The sequence below is a fragment of the Molossus molossus genome, unplaced genomic scaffold (genome assembly GCF_014108415.1).
Source record: "Molossus molossus isolate mMolMol1 unplaced genomic scaffold, mMolMol1.p scaffold_m16_p_5, whole genome shotgun sequence".
NCBI classification, from domain to species: Eukaryota; Metazoa; Chordata; class Mammalia; order Chiroptera; family Molossidae; genus Molossus; species Molossus molossus.
In genome coordinates, this window is record NW_023425388.1 from 77,044,094 (window position 1) to 77,057,334 (window position 13,241).

The 13,241-nt window shown below is 35.1% G+C and overlaps 1 protein-coding gene across 11 annotated transcripts in view; it reads right to left on the minus strand.

The window, feature by feature from the left end:
• The window catches only part of DZIP3 (DAZ interacting zinc finger protein 3), a 115,127-nt gene that overhangs the window by 93,549 nt on the left and 8,337 nt on the right, over positions 1-13,241 (minus strand). For 5 of the 11 annotated variants that reach the window (XR_004956713.1, XM_036242259.1, XM_036242257.1 and 2 more), the window contains exons 2-6: positions 12,771-12,812; positions 11,962-12,065; positions 9,093-9,162; positions 6,232-6,387; positions 135-251 (exon numbers count right to left, since the gene is read on the minus strand). Coding sequence is in view for 10 of the 11 variants with exons in the window: in XM_036242259.1 (XP_036098152.1) it covers positions 135-251; positions 6,232-6,387; positions 9,093-9,162; positions 11,962-11,993 (375 nt within the window). In the remaining variant the exon portion in view is untranslated. The remainder of the gene's footprint in view (positions 1-134; positions 252-6,231; positions 6,388-9,092; positions 9,163-11,961; positions 12,066-12,770; positions 12,813-13,241) is intronic. The other 6 variants (XM_036242258.1, XM_036242263.1, XM_036242262.1 and 3 more) reach the window with 3 other exon arrangements.

Consider the following 13,241-nt stretch of genomic DNA (forward strand, 5'->3'; position numbering starts at 1 on the left):
TATGTACCTTTCTCTAGAGGTAAAAGAGGAAAATGAAAATTGACCTAAACCTTAAAGTTAGCATGCATTAGCCATTCTCTCATTGAAAAAGTTGTGAATACACTATTTCAAACATTCAAAAACAAAACACTTACAGTATAATTAGTAGCTTGAATGTTCCTAAGTGCTGCCTCCAGCTGTATTATCAAGAAACGTAAAGTCAACGCAGGAACAATTTCCTCCCCATTCTGGCTATTAGATGCAACTTCTCTCTATGAAAAATCATTCAGTTGAAAATGTCCTTAAGTTAGAATAAATATCTACATATTTTATTACACAAATAATATATTTTCATTGTAAAAAGTTTAAGTACAGATATAAAGATGCTTTTTTTAAAAATTCACACAACCCAGATACAACTCTCATACTTGTTTGTTTTTAAGTAGTCTGGCAAATCTTTGTAACTATTTCCTCAAAACACTAAAAAACATTCCTATACCTGCCAAAGGGTTGGCAACATCCACTTTTACTTCAGAGAAAAGTGGTAATCCCACTTCGTTCTCATACCTTCTGCTCTCTAGCATAACTAAAATCTTCCTTCCAACTCTAAACCTGTGGTAAGGAAGAATGCTGGCTTTAATACCAACACCAAAGTAAGCCATCTTGCACTGCAATCTGATTGGAACCAAGCTAATATATGATTTATTATATACCATAGTTTGGTATTTACATGGATGAAATAAAAGGAAGGACTGTGTCTTATATTTGTGTTCATTCTCCAATGCCTTGTGCCCACAAGTGCTTGGCTTACATTACATTATCTGTTTAGTGATGTATCATCTGTGAGAAGTTTAATTTAGACTTTCTTAACTTAGTTTCCAGTATACAATACTTTCCTGTTTTTCTCCTAGTTAACTAGATGCTTTATTTCAGTATCCATAGCACTCAATTTAACAAACCTCTTCTCCATCAACACATATTCCTTGGATAAAATAATCCACTCTCATGTTTTCAAACAGATGTCTACACACTGACAGTTTCCATATTTATATTTCCGGCTCAGCCCTGGCCGGTTTGGCTCAGCGGTTAGAGCGTCGGCCTGCGGTCCGGAGAGACCCGGGTTCGGTTCCCGCTAAGGGCACGTACTTCGGTTGCAGTTTGTCCCCGGCCCTGGTTGGTCGTGCGGGTGGCAGCCACTCGATGTGTCCCTTCACGTCGATGTTTCTCTCTCTCTCTCCCTTCCTCTCTCTCCCTCCCACTCTATCTGTACAAAAAATGGAAAAATATCCTCGGGTGAGGATAAAAAAATAAAATAAAATAAAAATATATTTCCGGCTCAGAACTGTAACTTGAATTCCAGACTCATACATCCAACCACTTCCTGAACAATGTATTTTGAATTTCAAAAGGCATATAAAGTGTAACAACTGAAGTTCCACCTCTGCCAAACAGTCTAAATAGTTTCAGATCAATCATCTCAATGACAGTAAGTAAAAAAGCTGGACAAAATATAAAACCATTTGTTTGAAAGCAATGGAAAACTACTAAGGCACTGAAAATCTCGGGCCAACAAGCAAGAGAGAGGAAGTCCAGAAATGTGAGACTGATTTTTGGAGTTACTTTTATCCTTAAGGCAATTATTGTATTCAGTTATGGCTGAGGCCGAGATGTTAGGCAGAACTTTCAGCAAACTTGCAAAACTAGAAGGAAAATTGAGTTCATGATCTATCAAGGAAGAGGGGCCCTGGTAAACACCTCATTCTTTTGGTTGTAACCTAAGAGTGTGTTGATTCCATTTGGAAACATACCCTAACCCTAGGATTTGAATGCACATAGTTTACCTGGGACATGCAAAGAACAACAGTCAAGGAGTGGAGAAGTGATACAGGGAAGGGAAAGCAGGCTTTAAATTAATGGATGTGTTATTAAGCCAGTTACCCACAGAGGGCAACTGGGGTTAATATAACAAGGAAACTGAGAAACAGTAAAAATACAAACCTCACTATTACCCAACTCAAGGAGAAAGGGTACTGGAATATTTATATAAAAACTCCTGCCCTGTCCGGTTTGGCTCAGTGGTTGGAGCATCGGCCTGCGGACCAGAGTCCCGGGTTGGGTTCCTGCTATGTGCACATACCAAAAAACAAACAAACAAACAAACAAAAGAAACTCCCAAGGCCTATTGATTGAGTGCTTTCTAGGGTGCAGGGGGGAATTTTAATTCCTTACGACTTCTTAACTGCCTTCTGTAGTTCCAGAAAAAATAAAGGCCTGAGGTAGAGATGCAGATATTGAAAACTGGAGACTGTCCAGAGCATACTGAAATGACAGAAGTCAAGGTTTATGGGCAGAACAATGATAGTATCTGCTACAAAAGATAAACCATAAATAGACCCTTCTTCATGGAAAAGAAGTAAAGCTTGAAATCATCTCAGTCCCTAGTTGAATTAAATGATCTGCCAGAAAAGCACAAATAGGCATTACTAAGAAATGTTTTGTCCAGTTTTTTTTAGTTCTTCTCAAAGGAAGGTTGCTCTAAGTTAGAGGCGGGGAACATATATGGCCCTCAAAATCAATACCAGCTAACATCACATGCCTTACCAAATAAGCCTAACCAAATATAGCAGGCTAATTTTTAAGTTGATAATTTTGTATGGCCCAAGAATGATGTTATAAATATCCAAATGGTCCTGGCAAAAAAAAACGTTCCCACCCCTGCAGCAATCCAGGCTGCCACTACAAGTAGCAGAATTCTCTATTATCTTTTAAATGACTATGGAATCTTTATTAATGTTTTCATGTTCACATTTATGATTTGGTTATTTTTACCTTCTTTCATTTTCTTTGAAAATTCTTACAGGCACTGATCAATTTTATTGGTCTTTTCAAACGAACAAATTTTGGCCTAACTGACCTCTATTACATGTTTTGTTCTATTTTATTAGTTTTAGCTATCTTATTACTTCATTCTTTAGACTTCGTTGTTAATTTGCTGACCTTCCATTAACCTCTTGAACTTTATATTTAGATGATTAGTATTCAATCTTGCTTCTTTTTCTAATATATGCAGTTAAAGCTATAAATATTTCTGGAAGCACAGTTTTTACTTAATAACACAGTTTTGATATACATACTTTTTATTCAGTTCAAAAATTTATAAAATTTTCATTGTGATTTCTTCTTTGACCCATAGGTTACCTAGGTTAAAGGTAGACATTTTAACTTAAGAACAGTGGCTTTCTAGTTTATCTTTCTGTTACTGATTTCTAAAAATTGTACAATAGTTAGAGAACATGCTCTGTTATGTTTTGATTCTTTGAAATTTGATTAGACTTCCTTTGTGATCTAGCACATGGTCAATTTTTGTAAATGTTCTGTGTGCACTTAAAAAGAATGTATACATACTATATTTGAAAAAAACCACAATAGAGTGAAGCCGCGAAAGTCGAAGTGCAAACTGGCGAGGGACGACTGTATAGTAAATACTATCCTGCCACCATTAGGTGCAGAGTTTATATATATATAGACACACACACATATGTCAGCAAGATCAAATTTGCTATAGCTCTACTAATTTTGTGTCCATGTTCTATCAGGTATTCAGAGAGTTATGTTAAACTCTCCCACTAGAATTGTTGATTTATCTATTTCCCCTTTAGCTTTATCAATTTTTGTCATCTTATACATAAAAGTTCTATATGTATTTGGGTCTACTTTTGGAGTTTCTCTTCTATTTTCTAGACTTGTCTGTAGAGTCAAAAGTAAGTAACACAGTATTTTAGTTATTAGAGCTCCATATAAGTTTTAACATCTATGCGGGCAAATTCCAAGCCCTTTTCTCATACACTTCTCTTTCACAATTTTCTTGGCCATTCTTCCTTTTACTTCCCATTTGAACTTTAGAATTAGCTTTTAGTAATAATAATAAAAATCCTTCTGTCACTTTTATTGAATTATACGACATTTGTACGTTTTAATTTGGGGAAAATAGTCAGCTTTATCATATTTTATCTTCCTACATGTACTGTTTTCCATTCAGGTCTTTTCTTACCTTTAATAGAGTTTTAGAGATTTTCATCTATTGTTTTAATAGAGATTGATTTCTAAACTTAATGTAAAGAAAATCAGTGTGTGGGGGGTACTTGCTTGCTAAAATGCACATTCCTAGACCTAACCCGAGATATTTTGATCCTTTAGGACTAGCATGGGGTTCAGACAGTCTCATGTAGGTGGCTTAGGAAAAACTTTGAGAAATACTAGTTTATAATCTTATATATTCCTTGGGTGTTTTCCTAAGTAGTTTACCTTTATTTTTTGTTGCTATTATAAATAACTACTTTTCTTTCATTTTTACCTTTGATTAGCTATTGTTTGCATATATAAAGGCTACTGGTTTCTATTTCTTATTATTGTTTCTGGGTGATCTCCATAAGATAAGATGAAAATAGTGGCATTATTCCATCAATTTCAAACCAGAATTCATGTTGTGGCAAATTATTTCAGTTAAGGTTATAATTGTACATAAAGTCTTTGGATATCTTCAGAGTTTGTTTGACTTTTAAATCATAATAGTATTAATTTGTTTCATGGAAATAATTAATGATATATTTTTTCACAGAAAAGACAAATGTGGCCTTATGGTGTTTTGCTGCCTTCTCCTCAATTAATTGTTAGAAAGAAAAGAGTAGATAATTTTTTTTAGCTTTGGAAAACTCCATTAATTTAAAAACTGATACCCATCTTGTGCTTAAAATTTCACAAATTATCCAGAAAAATTATTTGCAAGTTAGAAATCTATAATATAGTCTCTAGAACACCGGTTCTCAACCTGTGGGTCGTGACCCCTTTGGGGGTTGAACAACCTTTTCACAGGGGTCGCCTAAGACCATTGGAAAACACATATTTTCCATGGCGATTCTTAACAGTAATAAAATTAGTTATAAAGTAGCAACAAAAATAATTTTATGGTTGGGGGTCACCACAACATGAGGAACTATATTAAAAGGTCGTGGCATTAGGAAGGTTGAAAACCACTGCTCTAGAATATTTTACTCATGAATCTAAAAGTTTTGGAGATTATTATTGTTTTACATTTTTGAAATATTTGTCAACATTTTAAAAATTAGGAAAACTGTATGCAGTCCCCTCTCCCAGAGTTGCATGTTATGGGTTATTAATAGAATTAGAATAAATACTAGACCTTATAGTCAACAGCTTACAGACTACTAACCAACATCCCTACCATTCTTCTTCAAAGGCTAGCACCAACTAACTCTATTTATTTAATTTTAAAAGTCTATAGTCAAGGTTGACACTAAGCCCTTTACAAGCAGTATGGTGGAGATTTTAGGACTTTAGTTGCACACATGTGATTAAAAAGAAAAAAAAAAGTTATTATTAAAAAATAAGGCATATATATTCATCTCTAACTCTAGTTCCTGCTTGTATTTGGTCTTTGACCCTGCTTCTTAACACAGAGCACCTAAAATCCTTAAAATTTCCTAAGTGAAAGAAGTGTCTTTTGTTCTAATGAAGTGACTCTTGGTGGGCTCCTGGATAGGGGTTAGTCACTAGAAAGATCGAGCCAAGATTAGAAGCGTGAAACTTTTAGGCCCTTCTGGAGAGGAGCTAGAATTTGAATGAATAATTGATCATAACTACATGATGAAGCATCCATAAAAATCCTAAAAGTAAAGAGTTGGAGAGCTTCCAGTTTAGGGAACACATCCCCATGCCAGAAGGGCATACCCCAACTCCAATGGGACAGAAGCTGCTGCACTCAGGACCCTTCCAGACCCTGACCTGGCTGTTCATCTGCATTATTTATCATTACCTATATTATATAATAAAATAGTAAACATAAGTGTTTCCCCAAGTTCTGTGGGCTGTTCTAATAAATCACTGCAACCAAGAGGGGGTTATAACCCCAATTTATAGCCAGTTGGTCAGAAGTACCAGGGACAACCTAGGGCTGGTGAATGGCATCTGAAGTAGGGGTAGTCTTGTGGTAATGGACCCTTAACTTGTAGGATCTGATGCAAACTCTAGGTAGATGGTGTCAGAATTGAAATGACTTGTAGGACACCCAGCTAGCCTTGGAGAACTGATCACTGTGGGAATAAACCTACACATCCAGTGGCAGAAGTGCTGTGAACGTAGCAGCAGTATGAGAGTAAAGGAACATAGTGTTTTCCTAGATAGTTACAGAGAGAAAGCTACACTTCTGCCCCAATGAATGAATCATGATCTTACCTGCATAGTTTGGAAAGAAAAATCTTCTTGTAAAAACTTCTTAATGTGAGGGACCACACCTTTTGGTAGACTACTAATTGCACCCAATAACTTCTTCACCTCTGATAGTAGATTAACAGGGACAAGTTCAGTAGGTGTGTCCTTTTCCTGTTTATCCTAGAAGACATTATTAAAAATTTACATAATTATATTTGGCTAACATTAAAACCAGCCAAAGTAGTTTAAAAAAATAAAAGAGCAAAGTGCCTTTATATACTGTGTATAGATCACTGTGACAGACTACAGAAAATCTAAATAAGATGAAGACATTCTTCTGCTCTCAAGGAACTTACAACACTGCAGGAAGTTTAAGACCAAAATTCAAGAAGTTTTACTATAGGGAATGTTATTATAAATTCTGATCTTTGAACATCAGAACAGCTTCTTACTACAGAGGACATGTAAGGCTCGAGTCACTGAAAATGCCCTTGTGTGGGGTGATTCTGACTATAACTAGGAATCAATAAAGTCCATTGCAGAACTATCTGCCTACTCTCTACTTGTGGGTTTAGTCTTAAATAAAGATTCCTCCATCTCCAACAATACCCAACAAATACACCTTACATTTTATAGCACTACATTATATGAAAATTATATCCAAAAATGTTAAAAAAAATTTAAAACCTTCTAAATTTTTATTGGAGGGTATATAAATGTATGTTGTATAATTCTTGCAATTTTTCTGTAGGTTTGAAATTTCTCAAAAAGTTAAAAAAAGAACTTCCATAAAGTAACTAGCCAAGCTCTTATAAAGAATGACCACTATCAGTAGTGCATATATTTCAAATTAAGGGCCAATTCTGCAGGCAAAAGTCACCACAGAATCATTAATCATCTAACACTAATTACAAAATTGATACACAAGCAAGATTATGACATAAATAAAATTTTTTCAACAGGAAATACTGTAAGCATCATGCTTGTTAAAAATTCTTATTATAAATATATCTTATTATAAATACAATTTAAATTTTTTTAAAGTTAGTTGTCAAAATATTTGATGCTCAATCCATTTTTACAAATTGACTTAGCACCCAAATTAAGTTCAGGTCAAAGTTTCCACCTCCCTTCCCTTCTGTATTCCCAAAACAGGATCTTGAAATGTCTTTTCTGAATTTAGTTCCCCTGGTTCAACTATGCATCCCTATGTACATTTGCACATATTGTGTTTACTCTGCAAAAATTTTTATGGTAACAACCTCATGCAAGTAAATACTATGGTTAGTTTATGTTTATATATATTCTCTTCATAAATTACTAAATTCTCTTCATAAAAACTTTATTAAGTGGAAACCAATCATTATATAAAGCCTATTAATTCAGACTTCATCAACTATAAACACTTGATAGTCATATTTAATTAACCATAAAGTATATTATCACTGGCAGTAAAAGCCTTATATTAATATATAATTTATTTTCATTCATTGAATATCGGATATTCTAACAGTAAAAAAAAAAAAAACAGGGAAGAGAATTAATTTCAAAAACAACTAAGTGACCTAAATAGACACCTCTCCAAAAAGGACATACAAATGGCCAAGAGACATATAAAGAAATGCTCAACATCACTAATCATCAGAGAGATGCAAATTAAAACAACAATGAGGTATCACCTCACACCTGCCAGAATGGCTGCCATCAACAAATCATCAAACAGCAAGTGTTGGCGAGGGTGTGGAGAAAAGGGGACTCTCGTACACTGCTGGTGGGAATGCAGACTGGTGTAGCCACTGTGGAAAACGCTATGGTGTTACCTCAAAAAGTTAAAAATTGAACTGCCATTTGACCCAGTGATTGCACATCTAGGAATATACCCTAAGAAGCCTGAAACACCAATCAGAAAGAATATATGTACCCCCATGTTCATAGCAGCACTATTTACAATAGCTAAGATCTGGAAACAACCCAAGTGTCCATCAGTAGATGACTGGATTAAAAAGCTATGGTACATGTACACAATGGAATACTATGCAGTTGTAAGAAAGAAAGATCTCTTATCCTTTGAGATAGCATGGAAGGACCAGGAGAGTACTATGCTAAGCAAAACAAGCCAAGCAGAGAAAGACAAATATCACATGATCTCACTGATTTGTGGAATATAATGAACTAAACAAACTGATGAACAAAATTAACCCAGAGACATAGAGGTGGGGTACAGACTGACAAGCCCTGGGGGGGGGGGGGTGTTGGGAGGGAAGAGATAAACCACAGAACTTACATGCATGTATGCATGACCAATGAACATGGACAACAAAACTGGGGATGGGGGTTGGGGGGAAGGGGAAGAGGGTGTCAATGGGGGAAAAATAAGAAACATCTCTCACAAAAACAAACAAACAAACAAACAAATAAATAAATAAATAATTTAATGTGTTCAGATAAATTGACCTTGATTTTCCAATTTCTTAATACATAAGAACACATTATTATAGCTTTCTTATGCAAGTTTTAACGTTCACTATTTTATAACCAGAGAACTTTTATTAAGGATTTATCTCTGTTACTATAAAAGCTCTAAGAATTATATACCGAGTGATCAGAAATAATTTCACAAGCAATCAAAAAAATGTAACAGATTTGTTTTGTTGAAATACATTTGTTTAGATTTGTTGATATTGTTTCATATGTATATTTGCCAAATACTCTGTGTATTACATAAATATATACATGTAATATATAATTTTACTTATTAAGGTATGACAGTGAACTTATCCTAAAAATTTAAGAAAATTAAACTAATTAGATTTAGCAATACATTCTCTACATAACTAGTCATTATTAATTAACTAACGGTTAATAAAAATTAAATTTTCTCTTACCAGTTGATCAGTTGATTTTTCTACCTTATTCTCAGTTTCTTTCTTAGTCTGCTCCTCCACAGGAGGATCCCTATTTTAAATAAAAAAGAAAGGTGTATTCAGGGCATCACCTTACAAACACAATTAAATTTAGTAATAAAAACTCTAACAAGTAAATTTTTGTCTGAAAGTTTCAAAAGTGTAAACAATGTGTATCAAAGACTGATAAATGGTGGTAGGTGCCATATCTCTTTAGGGACACAAATAAATTATACCATGCCCTAACTGGACGGTGGTAGAGAACAGAAAACTGATGTAAAAAGCTTCACCTTCAAACAGACACACAGTAGATCAAAATAATGGGGGGGGGGGATTAACTTTATAACACTGGCTCAACGTAAAGAAAAAAGGTTGATGTTTTGTTTTATGTATTTGTGTGTATGTGTTTATGAAGAAAATAAAGGTTGAGAAAGGATCTATTAAGTAGATCATTTGATTTTTTTGTTTCAGGTTCTCGACCTTATAATTGTTTCATTTTCCAAAATGATTTTTTTTTAAATCCTTACCAAGGATATTTTTCCATTGATTTTTAGAGAGAGTGGAATGGAGGAGGAAGAGAAAGAGAAATATCAATATGAGAGAGAGAGAGACATCGATTGGTTGCCTCCTGCACAGCCAGGGATCGAGCCTGCAACCCTGGCATCTGCCCTGACTGGGAATCAAACCGGCAACCTTTTGGTGGATGAGTCAATGCTCAATCACTGAGTCACACCAGACACCAACTGGGCAATGAATAACTTGTTTTAAGTTACACATATACCTAGAAAGTAGCAAAGCTAAAACTAGACACAAGACTCCTATTTTTCTTTTGCTACTGAGCTACTTTTTCCACCTGTAAACTTTGTTCTGGGGCTGGGAGAAGGTGAAGTTTTGCTATAACAATATATCCTGAAATATACATAGTACATCTAGTAATGTTCCCATTTTAGCGCCCCCTTCCCACTTTTTTAAAGTACATTTTCTACCTAAATCAATCTCATTTATGCCATCTATAAAATACTCTCAAAAGAGGTTCAGGTCCTTCTTATTCATTACCTTCTAGTATCTAGCCCAACATCTGACATAGAGTAGGTGCTCGAGTATTTATTGAATGAATGAATATAAATAAGTGAGCAAACTTCCATGAACTCAAATAGCACCCCATTCTAATGATCCCCAAATTTATTATCTCCAGCCTTAATTGCTTTGAAGCTATAGCTGCACATTTCCAACTACCTACTCTACAGCCTCCACAAGAATATCTTAGCAGCACCTCAATCTCCTCATAACTGAATTCATTTTATGTCCTCTCTCTGCTTCTCACACACACATTAAGCCCATCTCCTTTTGAGATCCCCATATTAGTCAATAGTACAATTTCCTTCTGGTCATTAAGAACCTTTGAGACAGCTCTACTTCTCTTTTGCCCCTTTTTTCATATTTAAGCAGTTATAGAATTCTATTCATTCTAGTTTTATAAATCCCTCCTTTCTTACTATTTCCAATTCCTACCATTACAAGCCTCCATCACCTTCTTCCTAAGCTATTACAAGTATTATGTCTTATCATCCCATTTCTTCCACTATCAATACAGGCAGTCTTTCCAAAATATAGTATAAAATGTCATTTTTCTTCTTTTTTAAAAAATCCTCACCCAAGGATATCTTTCCATTGATTTTTTATTTTTTTCAGATAGGGTGGGAGAAGGGGAGAGAGAGGGGATGGGAGGAGAGAGACACACACATTGATGTGAGAGAGACACATCGATTGACTTCCTCCCAAGCAACCCCGACTGGTCATGCCCTTGACTGGAAATCAAACCCAAGACTCTGGTCCGAGGGCCAATACGCTAACCGCCAAGCCAAACTGGCCAGGGCCATTTCTCTTCTTAAAATGTCAATGGCTCTGTACAAAATAAAGCTAAACTCTTTAGTGGAAAAGTCAAAATGCTCCCCAAGAATTTGTCTTAAAGTACTTTTTCTTACCATTGCCTTAGCCAAATGATCTCCCATCAGCTCTGCTTCTACACCCATCAAAATGCTTCCTATCATTTACAGTTCAGTTCAAACATCACCTGTGGAAACCCACTCCACCCCAGTCAATAATTACTGTTTCTTTCTTTTTATATAGCCTCAGCATCTCTAATGTAACACTTATATATGCATTTTGCCTAAATATAAAATAACTTTTTATATACCTTTCTATTACATTATAATTCTAAGTATACAATTTTGTTTAGTCTTTATTCCCTCGGTACCAAGAAGGTCAGTAAATACTTGTAAAATAAATTAATAGATCACAATGCTTATTATATGAGATAGCTAAAGGTAGGCAGGAGCTCTCCAATACTAACCCATTGTTTAGCATTATATGAGAGAGGTATAGGCAGGCTAAACTTGCCCTAATTGGAGGGAACAGATGGAGTTTTGCCTGGACCCAGCTGAACCACTCCATCAAGTCTTCTGTGTTACACTTAGGTTACCTTCTATAAAATGAGAATAATAGCATCTACCTCACAGAGTTGTTATGCAGTTTATATAAGTTAACATTTGTAAAAGCATTTAAAACAATGCCTGGCAAAGACTAGATCCATTTTTTTGAAATTGCCCCAAATATTACAAGCTGTGGTACATTTTTCAATTCTTGGCTCTTCAGCCAGGGTGTGGTCCTTAAAGAAATTTTCTAAAATTAGATTACACCCAGTCTATATCCCCACTAATCAAAGTTGCTACACTTTCCTGAAAAACAAGATTATCTAATTCACACTAGCTTCATAGAATTACATGGAAGAGACAAATGTTGTCTTTGGAATACAACAAACGCATTTGGCTTTTGTCAATCCATCCCTTACCTCACAAAAAAATCTTCTGGCAAAGAATCCATGATGTACAATGTTCTTTTGCAAAAGTCTTTTTCCAGTGCTTGCAGACTCACTTTTAATATTGCTGTTTAAAGCTGTAAGGAAAGCCGCATTTTTAGTGAAAAGGTAGGAGGACTACATTCTTTCTCCCTAGTATATAAGTGGTACATGATCATTAAAGAAAAATTTGAAACTGCTATAAAACAAAAATCAGTTTCATCATCCAAACATATAAATCACTATTATTTTTTTCCCCAAGCATAGGTATATTTTACCAATTTGTAATCATATTGACTAGACAATGCTCTATACTACCTATTACACTTACTAAACACTATATCAAAAGCACTTTTCTTGTGATTTTATACATCTAGTAATCATTCTCCATGGCTACACAGTTGGTTGATTGGCGTTTCTTTAACTATTTCCTTACAGTTGGACATTTAGATTGTTTTTCATTGTTTTTCATTGTTTTATTATAAATAGTATTTTGATAAACTCCACTGTCCATAAGCCTTCTCTATACTTGCGATTATTTCCTTATAATAAAATCTCAGAGGTAGAATTCCTAGGTCAAAAGACACAAATATTTTAAGCCTCCTGTATATTGCTAAATGGCTTCTGAAAAGGTCTGTACTAATTTATTTCCCATAGGTATGAAAGCTCCTGTTTAACACAATCTTGATGGCACTGACTGTTATTTTCTTTTACTTAAAAAATAACATGTAGCCACTTTTCCCCAAGGTCAAATGATTGGATACTCCATAAAATAAGAAAGGTGTGATATAAAGAACTCTTACATACTCTCTGCTTCAAATATCAATGCATGTTGTGAATATTTCCTGAAAGAAAAAAAAAATACTGAGGCAACACAAATGAAAACAAAAAGGGCAATAGTTTAGAATAGCATCATTAGTGTATCTATTTATTTATATAGCTTTCTATTTAACTGGCCCAAGAACAACTCTTCTCAATTTAGTCCCATATAATCTCTTTTACTAAGAGTGCAAGCCTCGCCCTGGCTGGTTTGGCTCAGCGGTTAGAGCGTCGGTCTGCGATCCGGAGAGACCTGGGTTCGGTTCCCACTAAGGGCATGTACCTGGGTTGCAGTTTGTCCCCGGCCCTGGTTGGTTGTGCAGGTGGCGACCACTCGATGTGTCCCTTTCACATCGATGTTTCTCTCTCTCTCTCTGTTCCTCTCTCTCCCTCCCACTCTACCTGAACAAAAAATGGAAAAATGTCCTCGGGTGAGGATGATAAAAAAAGAAAAA